The sequence below is a fragment of the Macaca nemestrina genome, chromosome 9, assembly GCF_043159975.1.
Source record: "Macaca nemestrina isolate mMacNem1 chromosome 9, mMacNem.hap1, whole genome shotgun sequence".
Taxonomy (NCBI): domain Eukaryota; kingdom Metazoa; phylum Chordata; class Mammalia; order Primates; family Cercopithecidae; genus Macaca; species Macaca nemestrina.
Genome location: NC_092133.1, coordinates 84,488,402 through 84,503,105, shown reverse-complemented (window position 1 = coordinate 84,503,105; position 14,704 = coordinate 84,488,402). Strand labels below are relative to the sequence as shown.

Genomic DNA, 14,704 nt, shown 5'->3' with positions numbered 1-14,704 from the left:
TGAAAAGCAGCGTGGCCACGATGAAGCCATGCAGCCTGGATGCCTTCTCAGGACTCCCCAGCCCTCCATGGCTCTGTTCCAAGGAACACACCCAGAGAAAGCTCCCATTTCCCCCTGGAGGAGGGGCCTGGCAGGGTTGCATGTTGGAGACGTGGTCACTGTGGCCACAGAGAGTTTTGGAATCTGGACCAAAAAGTACTTTGGTTGTAGAAAGAAGAAAAGCCAGGGGCAGATACATAGGAAAAGTCTAAAGGTGGGAGGAGCCTGTGGTTCCAAGCAGAGGTCCTGAAGGGGAGCATGAGTTAGGCCTGGGGGCCCAGCATGGGGGCCTGGGCAGGAGGGAGGAGGAGCCTTGCTGCTGGGTCACACAAGGGGAAGGCAGGTGAGAAGACCATGCCCTGCTCAGGGGGTAGGTACCTGACCCCAGGGAAGAGAGAAGAGGAAGGCAGAGAAAAACAGGCCAGAAAGCAGCCCAGGACCCACGGCGGGCAGCCCCTTGGCCACTGGTTGCTGCAGTCAGGCCTTTCTGGGCCCTGGTGGGGATGGGATGAGGGCTGTGCATTGCAAGGCAGTGCAGGCCGCTGGCAGGTGACCTCCTGCCCCTAGAGGCTGTGTTTCGGCTTCTCTGTGCCCCACACTCTGGGGAGAGACAGGCCTGGCTTCCCCAGATACCCACTGAGGCTGCAGAGGAACCTGACACTCCCAGGAGGAAGCAAGAGATCTGACCACAGACAGAGCCAGGACCAAGGGGGAGAGGGGCAGACCAGGCAGGAACTCTGGGGTCCTTCTCCCTCAACACCAGCCACCCAGGCGCCCTCTCTACCCCTGTGCAGGGCCCCTGCTGCTGCCTGGCTGGGTTCCCCTCAGCAAGATGGGCCTGTACCTGCCCGGGAAGGAGGTTTCCTCAGGGAGAGTGGTTGTTGTGTTGGCTCCGGGGCTCGAGCTCCTGCACAGGTGTCTTGTGAGGGCGCTTTTGGGTCTCCACCTCCTCCCCTCCCTGCAGTGCCTGTCAGCCCATCTCAGCAGGCGACAAGCCCACTCAGGGACAGCTTTTTCTCACTGCCTGAAGATCCTGCTGCCTGGGCTGGCAGGTGCCCCTGGCATCCTTGCAGTGTTTGTTGTGGTGAGAATGCGTGTCAGGACTGGTCAATTCTATTTTTTTTTTTCTGATCTACATGACCTTTTGTGACTCAGGTTGCTTGACCCATGCACCTGCAGACAGGTGGTTTAAAGCCGAGGCCACTGCCAGAGCTGAGGTACCCCTGTGGGAACCAGGAACCAGTCAGACATCAAAAGCTGCCACTGTACAGAAACGGATCCTTCTAGGGAGGGAGTTCAATGTGTGGGGACAGACCTGGTAGTGCAGGGGACAGGATCCCTCACATATGCCTGCCACTGGGGCACTAGCATGAGGTGGACCTCTGGTTTCTCTGGGCACCAGGTGACCAAAGTCCATCCTCCATAGATTCTGCCTTCCTCCAGGAAGGGCCTGGTCTCTGCAGTGGGACCCAGCTGCTCCTCCTCCCATAGTCCTAGCCTGGGGATTGCAGCCCCTCTCCACTGTGCTTCTCACCTCTACCCCTCTCATCCCGCACACTCCTTGACACCCACAGCAACAATCACAGTGGGGCAGGTGTTTACAGGAGCCGGGGGCGGAGGCAGTGGATGCGGAAGTTGTGGTGGTGGAAATGGTGGTATCTCCTGCTCTAGCACCAAAAAAAAAAAAACAACAACAATGGTTTGCTGACTTTTCAGACAACTCTTAAGAGCAAGGGTATGGTGTCATTGCCTCAGCACCGGGCATAGTGCTGGCCACTCCCAGATGTGTGTCTGGGAAGTGAAAGGACTAGTGAGGAGCCCACACCACAGGGGACCGTCCTTCACGTAAGAAACACGCAAACTTCCTGGTTTGCAGACATGCCTCTTCCCCTAAATACTAACAACTTCGTCCCAGTCGCCTTGGTTCTCCCGAGGCCAGCCTTGTTGGAGGAAGCCTGTCCTGGGGGCTGTGCAATGGTTCCAGCATTTGCAGATGACTGTCTGCATCCACCTGGTTGCAGATGCAGCCACCCTGGGCCCACTACATAGCACCGCAGAGGCCATCCTTGACCAGGGAGGCCTGTTCCCACCCTGTCTCAGGCCCAGGGCCTCCTGCCTCAGTTACTCACCACTGCATATGGCCCCTGGGGTGGGTCCCCAGCCCAGGTGAGCCACAGCCTGCTCCCAGACTCCTGGTCCCTGTGTTCACTGGGCTGGTGTCCCTCCCAGCTTGGTGCCCGCCAGGACTCCTTCACCCCTCAGCCCTGCAGTCCCTAGAAGCTAACCCCAGCCAACCCCTCATCCCTGCCAGGAGACAGGGATCCAGAGAAGCCAAACGGAGCCACATCCGCATCTGGAGCCTGGGGACGGGGCTGAGCTGTGTCCTCTCCTCCCTCTGCTCTGTCCTCTGTCTGCAGCTCTCTGGGCTGGCTTTTTCTGCCCCAGCTCCCAGCGCCCCTGACACTCTCCCTGCCCTGGGCTCCATCTCTGCTTTTGTCTCCTGCTCTGCCTTATAGGGGGCCCTTCCCACTTCTGTGGGGTTGACATTTCACTCTCAGCCCCGACAAACCAGGACTGTGAGCTGCCCGTGGGGAGCTTCATTTCTGTCCCTCCCCAGCCCAGCATGGGGCCCAGGGGAAGCTGGAGCTCAGTAAAGACAGATGAAGGAATGGGGAAGGCACCAGACATGTACCGAGATCCATGCTGGTTTCCCAAGTCACAGACAGCTGGGAGTTACAGCACCATCCTCCATTTGGGCCATCAGGACCTCAGGGGGGACCCTCTCTTCCTCCCTTCACACAGAGGCTGCCTCCTGGCCCTTGTCCATCTGAGGCTTCCAGAAGTCCCGATTGTTGAGGCAGCCCTGGTTTCAGGGGTTCTGGGGTCACTTTTCTTTAGGAGCCAGGGCAGGCCTCACCCCCTTGTCCACGGCATCCCAGGCCAGCTCTATGTGGCCAGCCCGGGGCAGGAGGTCCTGCAGAAGCCCAGGCTTGCTAGGCTCTGGGAATGTGTGGACAGGTCTGCCATTCCCTGGGCTCATGTGATGAGCCAGGAGCTGAGGGAAACTTCCCACAGGCTGGATCATGGGGCAGTCACATGTTAGAGTCCCTCAGAGGACGGGCCTGTACCTGGGCCCCAGGGCTGGGTGGGGAAAAATCACTTGCCTTCTTGCAGCACAGCCAACAGACACAACACAGTAGCAGTGGTGCAAGCAGCAGGGGTGGCACAAAATAGAGCCAGTTGTGAAAAATGCCCTGGTGGAGAAAGACAGCACCATGAACCACGTCTAAGGGACAGAGGAATGCCAGGCCTGGGAGGGCCTGGGTAGCCTCATCCTGGTGCCCACCAATTGGGGGCCCATCTGCCCACTCCCCCTTCTCTACAGGTGGTCCCACCTCAAGGCACAATAGTGGGGTTGGGGATAAGGGATGCTCCCAAGGGAACTACAAACCCCTCCTCTGGACCCGCTGAAAGTCTCTGCCCAAGAGCCCTGTCAAGAAAGTCCTGGAAGCTCACACTGTCTGACAAACCCCCCCTCACTGCACACCTTGCCTGCAGCACAAGGCTTCTGGGAGGACCCCAAAATCTCCAGGTACAATGATGGGCAAGGGTGGGGGTGCTGTGGCCAAGAGAGGTGCAGGTGCAGGAGCAAGGACAGGAAACCCAGGTCCATCCCCAACAGCCTATATCCCCACTTCCAGGCTCTGCACCGTGGGCACATCCACACACCGCTCTGAGCCTCAGCCTCCACACCTCTGTGAAGAGAATGGGCCTCCCTCCCTGGGGGCACTTGTGAGGTTTAGAGAGCTCAGACAAAGTCCTGGCTCAGAACCAGGCCACATGGGGTGTAAGCAACAGGAACTCTTCTCTGGGTGTTCTTCACAATGAAGGGAACTTGGGCGACATCCATGCGAATACAAGCTGCCCAGGCCTTCCCCAAACCCAGAGCTCTGTTTAGAGAGAAAGATGGGGAGGGCAGGGGAGGGCAGGGAGGGAAGGGGAGAGGAGGAGAGGGGGGCCTGTGCTGAGAACCCAGCTGGCTGAAGGAGAGGAACCACTGAGGCTGAGCATGAAGGCCGCTGGTGAGGCTGGAGCCCCAGGGCTGCTCCTGATATGCCTGTCACCGTGGAGCCTTTAGTGGGTGGATTCCTGATGGGGAATGTGTGTGTTCAGCCTGCTAATCCATGCGTGGATATGCAGGGACAGGCAAGGGGAGACCCAGAGGGAGGAATGTCAACACTGGTGAGTCCTCACATATAAGACTGGGTACAAGGCAGTGGAGTGGGCTCAGGCCTCCCACGCGTCCCTCCAGCACATCCTCCTGCCTATGTGGCCCTGGGCCAAGCTGCCCAAAGATGTGGAGCTCTGAAGGGCAGACTCTTAGGATACAGCATCTCCATTCCCAGGGGCCTCTTGGAGCTGAGCCCAGGTCCCAGTGCCCTAGAGCCTCCCCTTCATCCAACAGGAGGGGACGAAATGCAGAACTCAGCGAGGGAGCGGAGAGGGACATCTCAGGGACTCAAGCAAGGAGCAGAGGCAGAAAGGTTCAAGGCATCTGGGCAATGACAGCAGGTTACAACCAGGCAGGCTCGGGGGCCAGGGTCATGAGTGGGTTTAGGACCAGATCAGCAGCTGGGGCACCAGTTCAGTAGCACACACACACCCTGACAGCAGTGTGTGGAATCCTCCAGAACTCCTGGGCCTGGGAGGTCCATGTGGAGAAGCTGGACACCCAGGAGGTGCTGGACTCTGGCTCCTGGCAGACAGCCTCCTAGCTTCACCCACCTGCACCATCTGGAAGCCTGGTTGGAGCAGCCTCAGGTGCCTGCTGCACACACTGCTTTCTGGGACTGCCTGGGAACTGCCTGCCCTTTCTGTCCTCCCCAGGGTATATCTCCTTCTAGTGCAGAGACTCTGGACAGTCCTCATACGTGTTTGCAGCCCCATCCTGGTACTCACACATGTGCTGCTGGTGACGCTGACATTGCTCTTGAAGAATGTTTTGCCGTTGTTCAAGCTGACTTCAATAAAGTACTCCCTAAAGCACAGAAAACGCAGATGGCGAGACCCAGCCCGGAGAGATGCAGTTCTTGCCCTTGGCCAGTGGACAGCATGGGTCATGAGAGGTCATTCCCCAAACACTTGCAGTTCAACTCAGCAATGATGACCAAAGGGTAAGCGGGTCAGGCAGTGAGGGGCCCTGCATGGGGTCTCATGCCATTGTGACCGTGTCCTAAATGACCAGGGACCACTGCTTGGTGTCACCATCCTGGCTCTTCTGTATTTACAGAGTCTGTTGGCTTAACTCTGAGAGGCAACCTGGAGCAAAGGTACCATTCCTCGGGCAATTATCTCCTGCATCCTGCCCTCCTCACAGACCCTAGAACACTGCAGATCCCTGAATACCTTTGGGGCCACCAATGATAAAAGGTGGGGAAAGTGCCCTTAGCCCAGTGTCAGACACGTGCAGCCCCAGCGGGGGGCGGGGGGGGGCATCCACATTGTGTATACCTCACTGTGCCCAACCCCGACTCCCTGGCCTCCTATCCTATAGGGCCTCCTGCCAGGTTTTTCTCTCTTTGGTCCAGGGCAAGTTTTGGAAGTCTTGTCCATACTAATTGGATGTTCATTTAAAAGGAAATGACATGGGAAGAATGTCGATGCACACATCTGACCACTGTCTCTCCCCATGCCTGTCCTCAGCATGCAGAGCTGACCCTGTGGCCCAGGACCAGCATCTGGGCTCTGCCTTCCTCTTACAGAGACCCCTGTGAGTACCCACCACACCCAGGCCCTGTGCAGTGCTCTGCTGTGTAACAGGAACAGGCAGGCAGAGTCCCTGCTCTCAAGGGACTCACATTTAGAGATTGCATGGGACACAGAAAACAAAATTGTAAAAAAATAAAATAAAGTAAACAGGACAAAACAGATGATAAAGAGTGCAACGTGCTGTGATGTCCATGACCAGAGGACGTGAGGGGACCAGAGGGGAAGGGACAGTCACTTCATTATGCGTGACTTCTCCTATCTTGTAGAGCCACAATTTCTGGTCTAGAGGATCATGAAATGATGCAAGACCAGGGATTTGCTTCAAAATACTCTGTGGTAAGGGTACCAAGGAAAGCAGGTGGGGGCAGGTTAAGAATGATTGAAAGTAGGTGATGGCTTCTTCAAGTTCATGGCACAATTCTTGCTACTTTGTATAGTGTTGTAAACTTCCATGAAAAATAAATTCTCTCTGAAGAGGTGACAATCCAGCTGAGATTTAAAAGATGAGGAGCCAGCCAGGCAAAGATCCCAGGCAAGGGTGCTTGGGGCTGAGAGAGTGGCCTGTGCCAATGCTCTGGGCAGTGACTCGCTGACCTTGTCAAGGAGGGAAAGAGGTGACCCAGGACAGGGGGCAGGGCCTCCTGGGCCCTGGGAAGGGGTTGGGGTTTTATTTCTTGTGCAGTGAATCTGTCCAGGTTGGGCAGATCCAGGATATATTTTGCACATGGAGGCAACAGGACTTGCTGGTGGGATGGAGGTGAAGAGGAAGCTCGGAGGAGTCAAAGATGACATTTGAGTGTTTGACCAGAACAACCGGCTGGACAGTGACACCATTTACCAAAAGGGGGAAGCCTGAAGAGGGGACTGGTTTTGTTTGTTTGTTTTAAGTCTGTAATTTTCTTTCCCAATGTTTATTTATTTATATATTTACTTATTCATTTTTGTGGGAGCGTGGTGGACTCAGGAGAGTTCAGTAACGTGTAGACATGGAACCTTCTCACTCCTGAGCCCACACCCTTTTCAAGCCTCCTGAACTGTGGGGGAGGGCGTGGGCATCTGCCTGCTGGCCTTGATCCACCTCTCTACCCACTGGGTTTGGCTGCCAGGACCTCGGCTTCCCAGGGCTCAGCAACTGCCTGGCAACCTAGGACTGGCAGAACCCATGGTATTGACCTTTTTGCCAAGGATGATTTCAAAACAATTATGGCATCCTCCTCATTTTCCTTTAAAAACCTTTCTCTGTTTTTTTTTCACCTCCCTAAATATGCACATAGTTTACTCTGGCATGTGTTTTCCATGCCCTGTTCCTGAATAAAGAGCATTTCTGTTTAGAGACACTGTTTGTTATTTTGGTTGACAAAAATCGTATCCAGGTGCTTCCCAGAAGCCAGAACCAGGCTCTGCCCCTGCTTCCCCACAGGGACAGACGCAGGACAGAGGGAAGTCTCTCCCTGACCTGCACCTCCAGGCTGGCATCAGTGGCCAGGGAAGGCACGCTGCCATCTAGTGGGGGGTGCAGGGGAGGCGTGTTCAGTGGTGGCCAACACTCCAGGGACATTTTCAGGGGATATCTTCCTAATAGTGAAAATAGGTTTAAAGGTTGTTCTCAATTATTTTTAAAAACAAGCTTTTTACTCCTGGACAAGCCATCAACCAGGAGCAGCATGGCCATCTACACAGGTGCCCAGAGCTGTGGCAAGGGCTCCCCGCTGCGAGACGTCAGTGCTGGCCTGTGTATGGAGAGGTAGACGGTAACCTCCAGTCTGGGAAGCCAGTGCAGCCACAGGCCCACAGAGGAGGCAGCTGAATGCCCTTCATGGAGGTAGGCTGGGTACCCCCTTTCCCAGCAGCTGCCATCACAGGGAGGCAGAAGGCCCTGACAGGGCAGGCAGATCTCCTGGGTCTGCTTTCCTGAGCTGCAACATGAACTGTATGGCCCTGGGCAGGCTCTTCCATCATGCTTCTCTCTAGTTCTCCATCCATACAGGAACGTTGTCAGAACTAAAAATGGAGTCATTTGTGTTTAAAAAAAAAAAATTAAAGTCCATGACAAACAGGGCTAAGAAAGGCTGCAAATAGAGGGTTTTTATGCCTATATGTCTGGTAGCAAAAACTATCACAAAAGACTTTGCAAAAACCACAACCTTGCACAAAAGCCATTGCAAACTTAACACAAAAAATACTTCCACAGGAACATGTTCCCAAGAACTACCTGTCCAGCCTTGGACTAGTGTCACCCTTGCTATTGGTCTGTTTAGACAAGGGTAATGCTCTCAAAACAATTCCCTAATCCTCATTTCTCCTTTAAAAGCCTTTGTCTTCTGTTACCTCCCTGATTATGCACATTACCATGGCACACATATTCCTAGTGCCAGGCACTATTCCTGAATAAATACTGTTTTCTTTTAGAGAGAAACTCTGTTGTTCAGGTTGACATAAATGGTGTCCAGACGTAGGACCTGGAGTAGGACCACTATTGGAAGAAATCAGCCATTCTTGGAACTGGTGTGCAGTCCTCACTTGAGCCCCTGGAGCTCTCTGTTTCTGTGCTTGCCTTTTCTGTCCTGGAGGGTCTTCTTTCAGGCTGAGCCTCCTACTTTTGGGTAGAAGCTCTTGACTTCATTCAGCATCTGATTTGGATAAGTCAAAGACCTTACATCCCTCCTGAAATAACAATTTTTTGTCTTTTCTGGTAAATTCTTTCTGGTATAATGACAAATGTTTTTCTGATTTGAGCACCCTTGTTTCTACATAATTTACATTTGTTTGTGAGGCATGTCTTTTCTGGCAAATTCACTTTTAGTTCTGCATGCCTAATTAAATATTTGTTTGATCTGCACACCTGGGTTAAAATCCCTGTGAACAATGATTTCGGTTTGGTTCCGTGTGTCTGTAATTCATACGGAACCTAAAAAGCCCACATAGCCAAAGCAAGACTAAGGAAAAAGAACAAATCTGGAGGCATCACATTACCCAACTTCAAACTATACACATGGCTATAGTCATCAAAATAGCATGGTACTGGTATAAAAGTAGGCACATAGACCAATGGAACAGAATAGAGAATCCAGAAATAAACATGAATACTTACATATAGCCATCTGATCTTTGACAAAGCAAACGAAAGCATAAAGTGGGGAAAGGACAACCTATTCAACAAATGGTGCTAGGATAACTGGCAAGCCACCATGTGGAAGAATAAAACTGGATCCTCATCTCTCACCTTATACAAAAATCAACTCAAGATGAGTCAAAGACTTAAATCTAAGACCTGAAACTGTAAAAATTCTAGCAGATAACATCAGAAAAACCCTTCTAGATACTGGTTTAGGCAAAGACTTCATGACCAAGAACCCAAAACCAAATGCAATAAAAACAAAAATATTCATGGCAGGTAAATTGATGAAAAAATTTTTGCATGTAATTGACTTGGTAATAATCAGAATAAAATTATGTATAAGTCTTCATAAAGATTGAGCTCTGGTATTAAAAATACAGTAATACTAAACTAAAAAATTGGTCTTCTATGTTAGAATACCAAAGTTTTCTTGAAATATTGATTTGCTATTAGTAACATTGCAAGAGGTTGTGATCTTTAATTCTGACTTCTGTTTTCTTTAACAGCCATCTTCTAAACTGCAGTCAGTTTCTATTTCTGGCACATTTTTTCCTGAGATCCATTTAATTTCCCCAGTTTCAGGTAAGGAATGTAATCTTTTTCATGAAGAATGGTAATTTTATTTATTAAGGTAGGGTCTTCCTCAGATTCTTATTTCAGAAGTTCAGTTTCTGCTGCGTCCCACTGCACATGGTTTGCAGGCCATACACCATAGCCTGCAGCGCTCCTACTCTCTTCCTTCGAAAAGTTGCAGCTTTTTGGTTGGCTGAGGTGATAACTCTCTTCTCCAACTTTTTCATCAGCTGCTCTAACATTTTCCTCCAGTTCTAACTCGGTTTTTATGGCCTGGCACTATAATGTTTATCTTGAAGGCCAAGAAAAGCAATGTTTTCCTCCAATATAACTAGATTACGTATTCTTGGCTTTTCTTGATATGTGTGAATTGTTCCATGCTACCAAGAAACTTCACGCGTTTTTACTTTATCTAAGAGCTCTGTATTCCTCTGCTCAAGGTACTAGTCTTCTTGTTTATACTCTTCTATGAGTGTACACTCATAACCCTTGGATATATTATTTTATCTCTAATTGAATTTCAGCACCCTTTCATCAGGTTCAGTTTCCATACTGAACGGGCTTCCCATGAGAAGAAGCAATTACATTGCAGGAGATTTCTTTTTTTACCTTTTGGTAATTGACCTAAAAGACAAACAGTTTATATATTTATATTTTACCAAGATAATTTTCTGTGTTGTCTTTATTAAATTTTCGATTACTTAAGAAAACTGAGCTTTGAACAGGTTAAGGTTTTAAAATCTTTGTAACTTTCTGTATTGCTTTTGAAGTTTCCTGATAATCACTCGAGTTAAATGAATGACTATTATTTAACAGTGACCTATGATTCTATTTTGATCTAGGGCTTTGAATCTCTTGACATTTTTGGTGGGCTTCTCTTGGATCAAAATTCTAAATTAAGTCTTTTTGAACTGCAATTAACTTTGAGATTTTCTAGTTGGGCCCCTGGAGAATATCAAAGAAGATATCTTTTAATTTATAGAGATATTAAATGATTAGGCTTATTTGGCAAATTATATGACGAGGATTGTCAAATGAGAAGTGAGGCTACATCTTCTTTTAGTCACATTTGTGGGTAGGCTATTGATAGGAATGTTCTAAAAATTATATAACAAAATCTAATATACTATCAGTCATAATTTGGGTTGTTATGTTAAAACTTCTTTAAAGTTTTACTTATATGGCTATGTTATTGATGTGAGTATTCTAAACATTATATGAAATTTATAAGTCCGATACTTGTGATATGATGCTATCAGTCATGATTATGGTTGATATCTTAAATTCCTGCAGGTAATGGAAACAACTAAATTTTCTTGTCGATTGTGAACTTTTATCAGATTTTTAACCACGGCTATTCTAAGTTTTTTGGATTCTACTCAAAAAGCATTTGCACTCAGTTGTTGTCCAAGTTCTTGTTATCTGTCTGTAGCTAGACCACATCCCGAATTATTCTATGTTCCTCCAATCCAACCTTCTTCCATGGAATTACTATGAATGGAGAACTGTTCTGTTCCAAAAGCCCTATAAGCTGAAACTAGATGAATTTTAAGAAACCAGCCTTGTGCCTGATGTATGGACCACATAAAAAGTTTACCAAACCATTTGATGCCATGACCAGAGACAAACTGCAAATCAGGATGAGAAGTTGACCTTTGCATACTGTAGACAGCTTTTTTTCAAGACATTGGCAAAGACTCCATAGTATAATGAGACTCTTACGCTCCTTAAGGCTACCTTGCTCACTTGGCAAGATAATGGAGTAATTGAAATTTCACAGTTAGTACCTTTTGCTTGTAACTTGCCAGAACCTGACCTAAGAGATCTTTTGGTATACATTGGTTAAATAAGCAAATGTCTGTACTATTGCTGATACTACATGCCATACCTGGATAAATTCCGCTGGGAAAGTCAATACCAATATACACAAAGTAAGAAAACAGGCCACATGGTTAAAACAGATCTCACCTAATTCCTTATGGTCATTTGATTCATTCGATGGGTTACTGATGTGGTTTGGCTGTGTCCCTACCCAAATCTCATCTTGAATTGTAGTTCCCACAATTCCCACTTGTTATGGGAAGGACCCGGTGGGAGATAATTGAATCATGGGGGCGGTTTCTCCCATGCTGTTTTTGTGGTAGTGAAGAAGTCTTAGGAGAGCTGATGGTTTTATAAGGGGTTTCTCCTTTGGTTTGGCTCTCATTCTGTCTTGCCTACCACCATGTAAGATGTCTCTTGCTCTTCCAGCGTCATTGTGAGACCTCCCCAGCCAAGTGACACTATGAGTCAATTAAACCTCCTTCCTTCATAACTTACCCAGGCTCAAGTATGTCTTTGTTAGGAGCATGAGAACAAACGAATACAGTTGTCTTTAAGTCTAGGTTCATGGATCAAAACTATTATGCAAACCATATTTTCCATTTTTAAACTTTCTATATGCTACTTGCTAAATTTTTGCAGAAGTACAACTTGTAACCATAATGCTAGCCCATCATTTTGAGATAATAGCAAGACTGTGGAACCCACAAAATTGAACTTAATAATGGACTCAAGATAGACTTAACTTGAGAGTCACTCCTTTCAAACATCCTTGAAAGGTCAAATGCGACTAAAAGGGTTTGACACTTATTCCTAGTTACCAGTTGCCCCCTCCAAAATGGACCAAGACCTGCAACCAGGACAGGCCCATCTCATTATCCAGGGACAGTCAAAACCTGATTACAGAATGATTGATTTGCGGGGCATTTGCAGAAAGATCTTGATCAAAAGGTAGAAACTGTGAAAGTTGTCAGAATCAAAATAGAATTAACATGTTAAAAAACAACAACAAAAAATCCTGGCAAGCTGAATTGGGGAAGTTTATGAAGAGAAGATTCACAAGCTTGTATACCTGATAACAAAAACTACCACAAATCTGTAAAAACTACAACATTGTACAAAGACCATTGCAAACCTACACAAAAAATACTTCTGCCAGGACATCTGCCCAGCAACTGCCCATGCAACCTCACATTGGGGTCACCTCTATTATTATTGACCTTAGTAGCCAAGAAGAATTAACTCAAATAATTATGTAATCCTCCTCACATCTCCTGTCAAATCTACCTTTACTGAATATGCATGTAGTTTCCTATGGCATGCGCATTCCCACTGTGATGCCCATTCTCAGATGAACATCATTTTCTTGTAAAGAGCCCTTGTCTGTCTGTTATTTAGGTTGACACATACAAAGGAATTTCTGTTAGGCTGCTTTGAGGATTCAGGGAAATACTGTGCGTAAGGCACTTGGCACAATATCTGATGTAAGTGCTCAATAAGCGTTACCTTTCCTTAGAAAGGGGCTGCTCAGTTCCTAAGACACTCCTGGAAAGTATAACCCAGTGAAAACCGAATTTCCTGAGACCATCCACAAAATGCTGATGAGTGGGAATGTGGGGATGACAGGCCCAGCCCTTCTTATGTACTCATGGAAAGGAGGAAAATGGCCAAGAAGCCTCTTGGGGGAAGAGAAGTCATCCTGGGATTAGCACATGGCCCTAGAATTAGATGTCAGTGAACATACTATCATCACATCAAATGAATGTATCAAGGGGCCACCTGGGAAGATCAAGGAGGATGCAAAAATCCAACTGCACCCCAGGCGCTCAGTGGGGAAGAGCACACGCCCCTCCCCAGCACCCAGGGCACAGCGTCTGCCTGGACTCTGCACTTCCTCAGGCCACTCCACCATCACAGAGGTCCTCTGATGCCTATAGCCAAATAATAGGAGATTTTTAAAAAATGCTATAGCCCTTCCACGAACCAACTGCTCTACACATGTGAATTTGCTTAGCTAAGTGCAACTGTGGCTGACCATCTGTAATATGAAAATCCACACCCAAAATGCTTCAAAATCTGAAACTTTTTGAGCACCAACATGGTGTTCAAAAGAAATGCTCAGAGAATTTCAGATTTCAAATTTTAGGATTAGGGATGCTGAAACATAAGCATAATGCACACATTCCAAAACGTAAAAAAAATCTAAAAACTAAAATATTTGTGGTCCCAAGCATTTTGGTTAAAGAACACACAAGCAGCACCATATGGCTCCATGTTAAACTGAGAAAATAGAGGCTCAGAGTAGAACACTCATCTGGTCAAGGTGACACAGGCAATGTGTGCCTGAGCCAGGATTCCAGGGCCCAGGCCTACAGGCTGGCATCCTCCCTCAATGCAAGGTAAACACACCCCTCTGGGCAAGCTACTGGTGCACCTGGCCAGCCAGGCTCAGACCTCCGGGGCTGCCACCATTTCCCAGGAGTAGCCTTGTGGGCTTCGGGTCCTGGGCTCTCAAGGGAAGGGGAAACTGAGGCTAAGGTGGGCAGATGCAGCTGTGATGGCAGAACCAGTCCTAAACCCAGCCTCACTGAGGGGGAAGCCCTGATCTGAGATGCTGTTTTGGGATTTGTTACTTCCCCACTTGGCAGATGAAGGGAGGGGTGGCCGGGCTTCCCAGTACCTCCTTCCACTTGTCCTCATGGCCTCTAACCCCACAGGGTCCACAGGGAACAGCTGGCAAGGGCTGGGAGGCTTGGCTGGCTGTGGGGAAAGGCAGTATTGTATGGGAAATACGTGACTCAGAGGCACCGAGGAGACAACTTACCAATGATAGTGCTTTCGTTTGAAGATAAATCTGCAAATAACTTCGTCTTGTTTCTTTAGAGTCTGAAAGCCATTTCCATGAATAACCACATGGTAGGATCTGCAAGGACAACATTCAAAAGTCTGAGTGTGGAAGAGTGGAGGGCTGCCTCCCCTCTGACCTCCCTGATCCTGGAGATCCTCCTCCAAAACTGAATTTGCAGAGGCTCCTGTAAGGAAGGAGCAGTGTTTGACCAACATCTATGTGTCCACTGGGTCAAATCTTCATCTGGTGTCACTGAGGGTCCAGGAGGAGGCAGCTGGGCCTTGAGCACACTCAAGGACTCTCTCCCTACCATCCCTGAACCAACACGCTCAGGAAAGGCCTTGGTCCCTGCACGGTGCAGGCTCAAAGTGCTATTCCTGCCCTGAAATCTGTAGTGCTCCCTCAAGCCCCAGGGGTACTGGCCATGCACTCAGCCAGGCCCTCCCTGATGTAAGGTGTAAGTGGAGCCATAATGCTGCCTGAAGACACCATGTCTCATGACTCAGCTGGGTGCCCAAGCCTAGATGCCTCCTTCA

At 48.7% G+C, this 14,704-nt stretch overlaps 1 protein-coding gene across 9 annotated transcripts in view; it reads right to left on the bottom strand.

Annotated features, from left to right (window-relative positions):
• The window catches only part of LOC105486681 (anthrax toxin receptor-like), an 84,712-nt gene that overhangs the window by 42,838 nt on the left and 27,170 nt on the right, over positions 1–14,704 (bottom strand). For 7 of the 9 annotated variants that reach the window (XR_011607885.1, XR_011607890.1, XR_011607887.1 and 4 more), the window contains 2 exons: positions 14,145–14,243; positions 4,999–5,077 (listed from right to left, as the gene is read on the bottom strand). Coding sequence is in view for 2 of the 9 variants with exons in the window: in XM_071069896.1 (XP_070925997.1) it covers positions 4,999–5,077; positions 14,145–14,243 (178 nt within the window). In the remaining 7 variants the exon portion in view is untranslated. The remainder of the gene's footprint in view (positions 1–4,998; positions 5,078–14,144; positions 14,244–14,704) is intronic. The other 2 variants (XR_011607886.1, XM_071069895.1) reach the window with 1 other exon arrangement.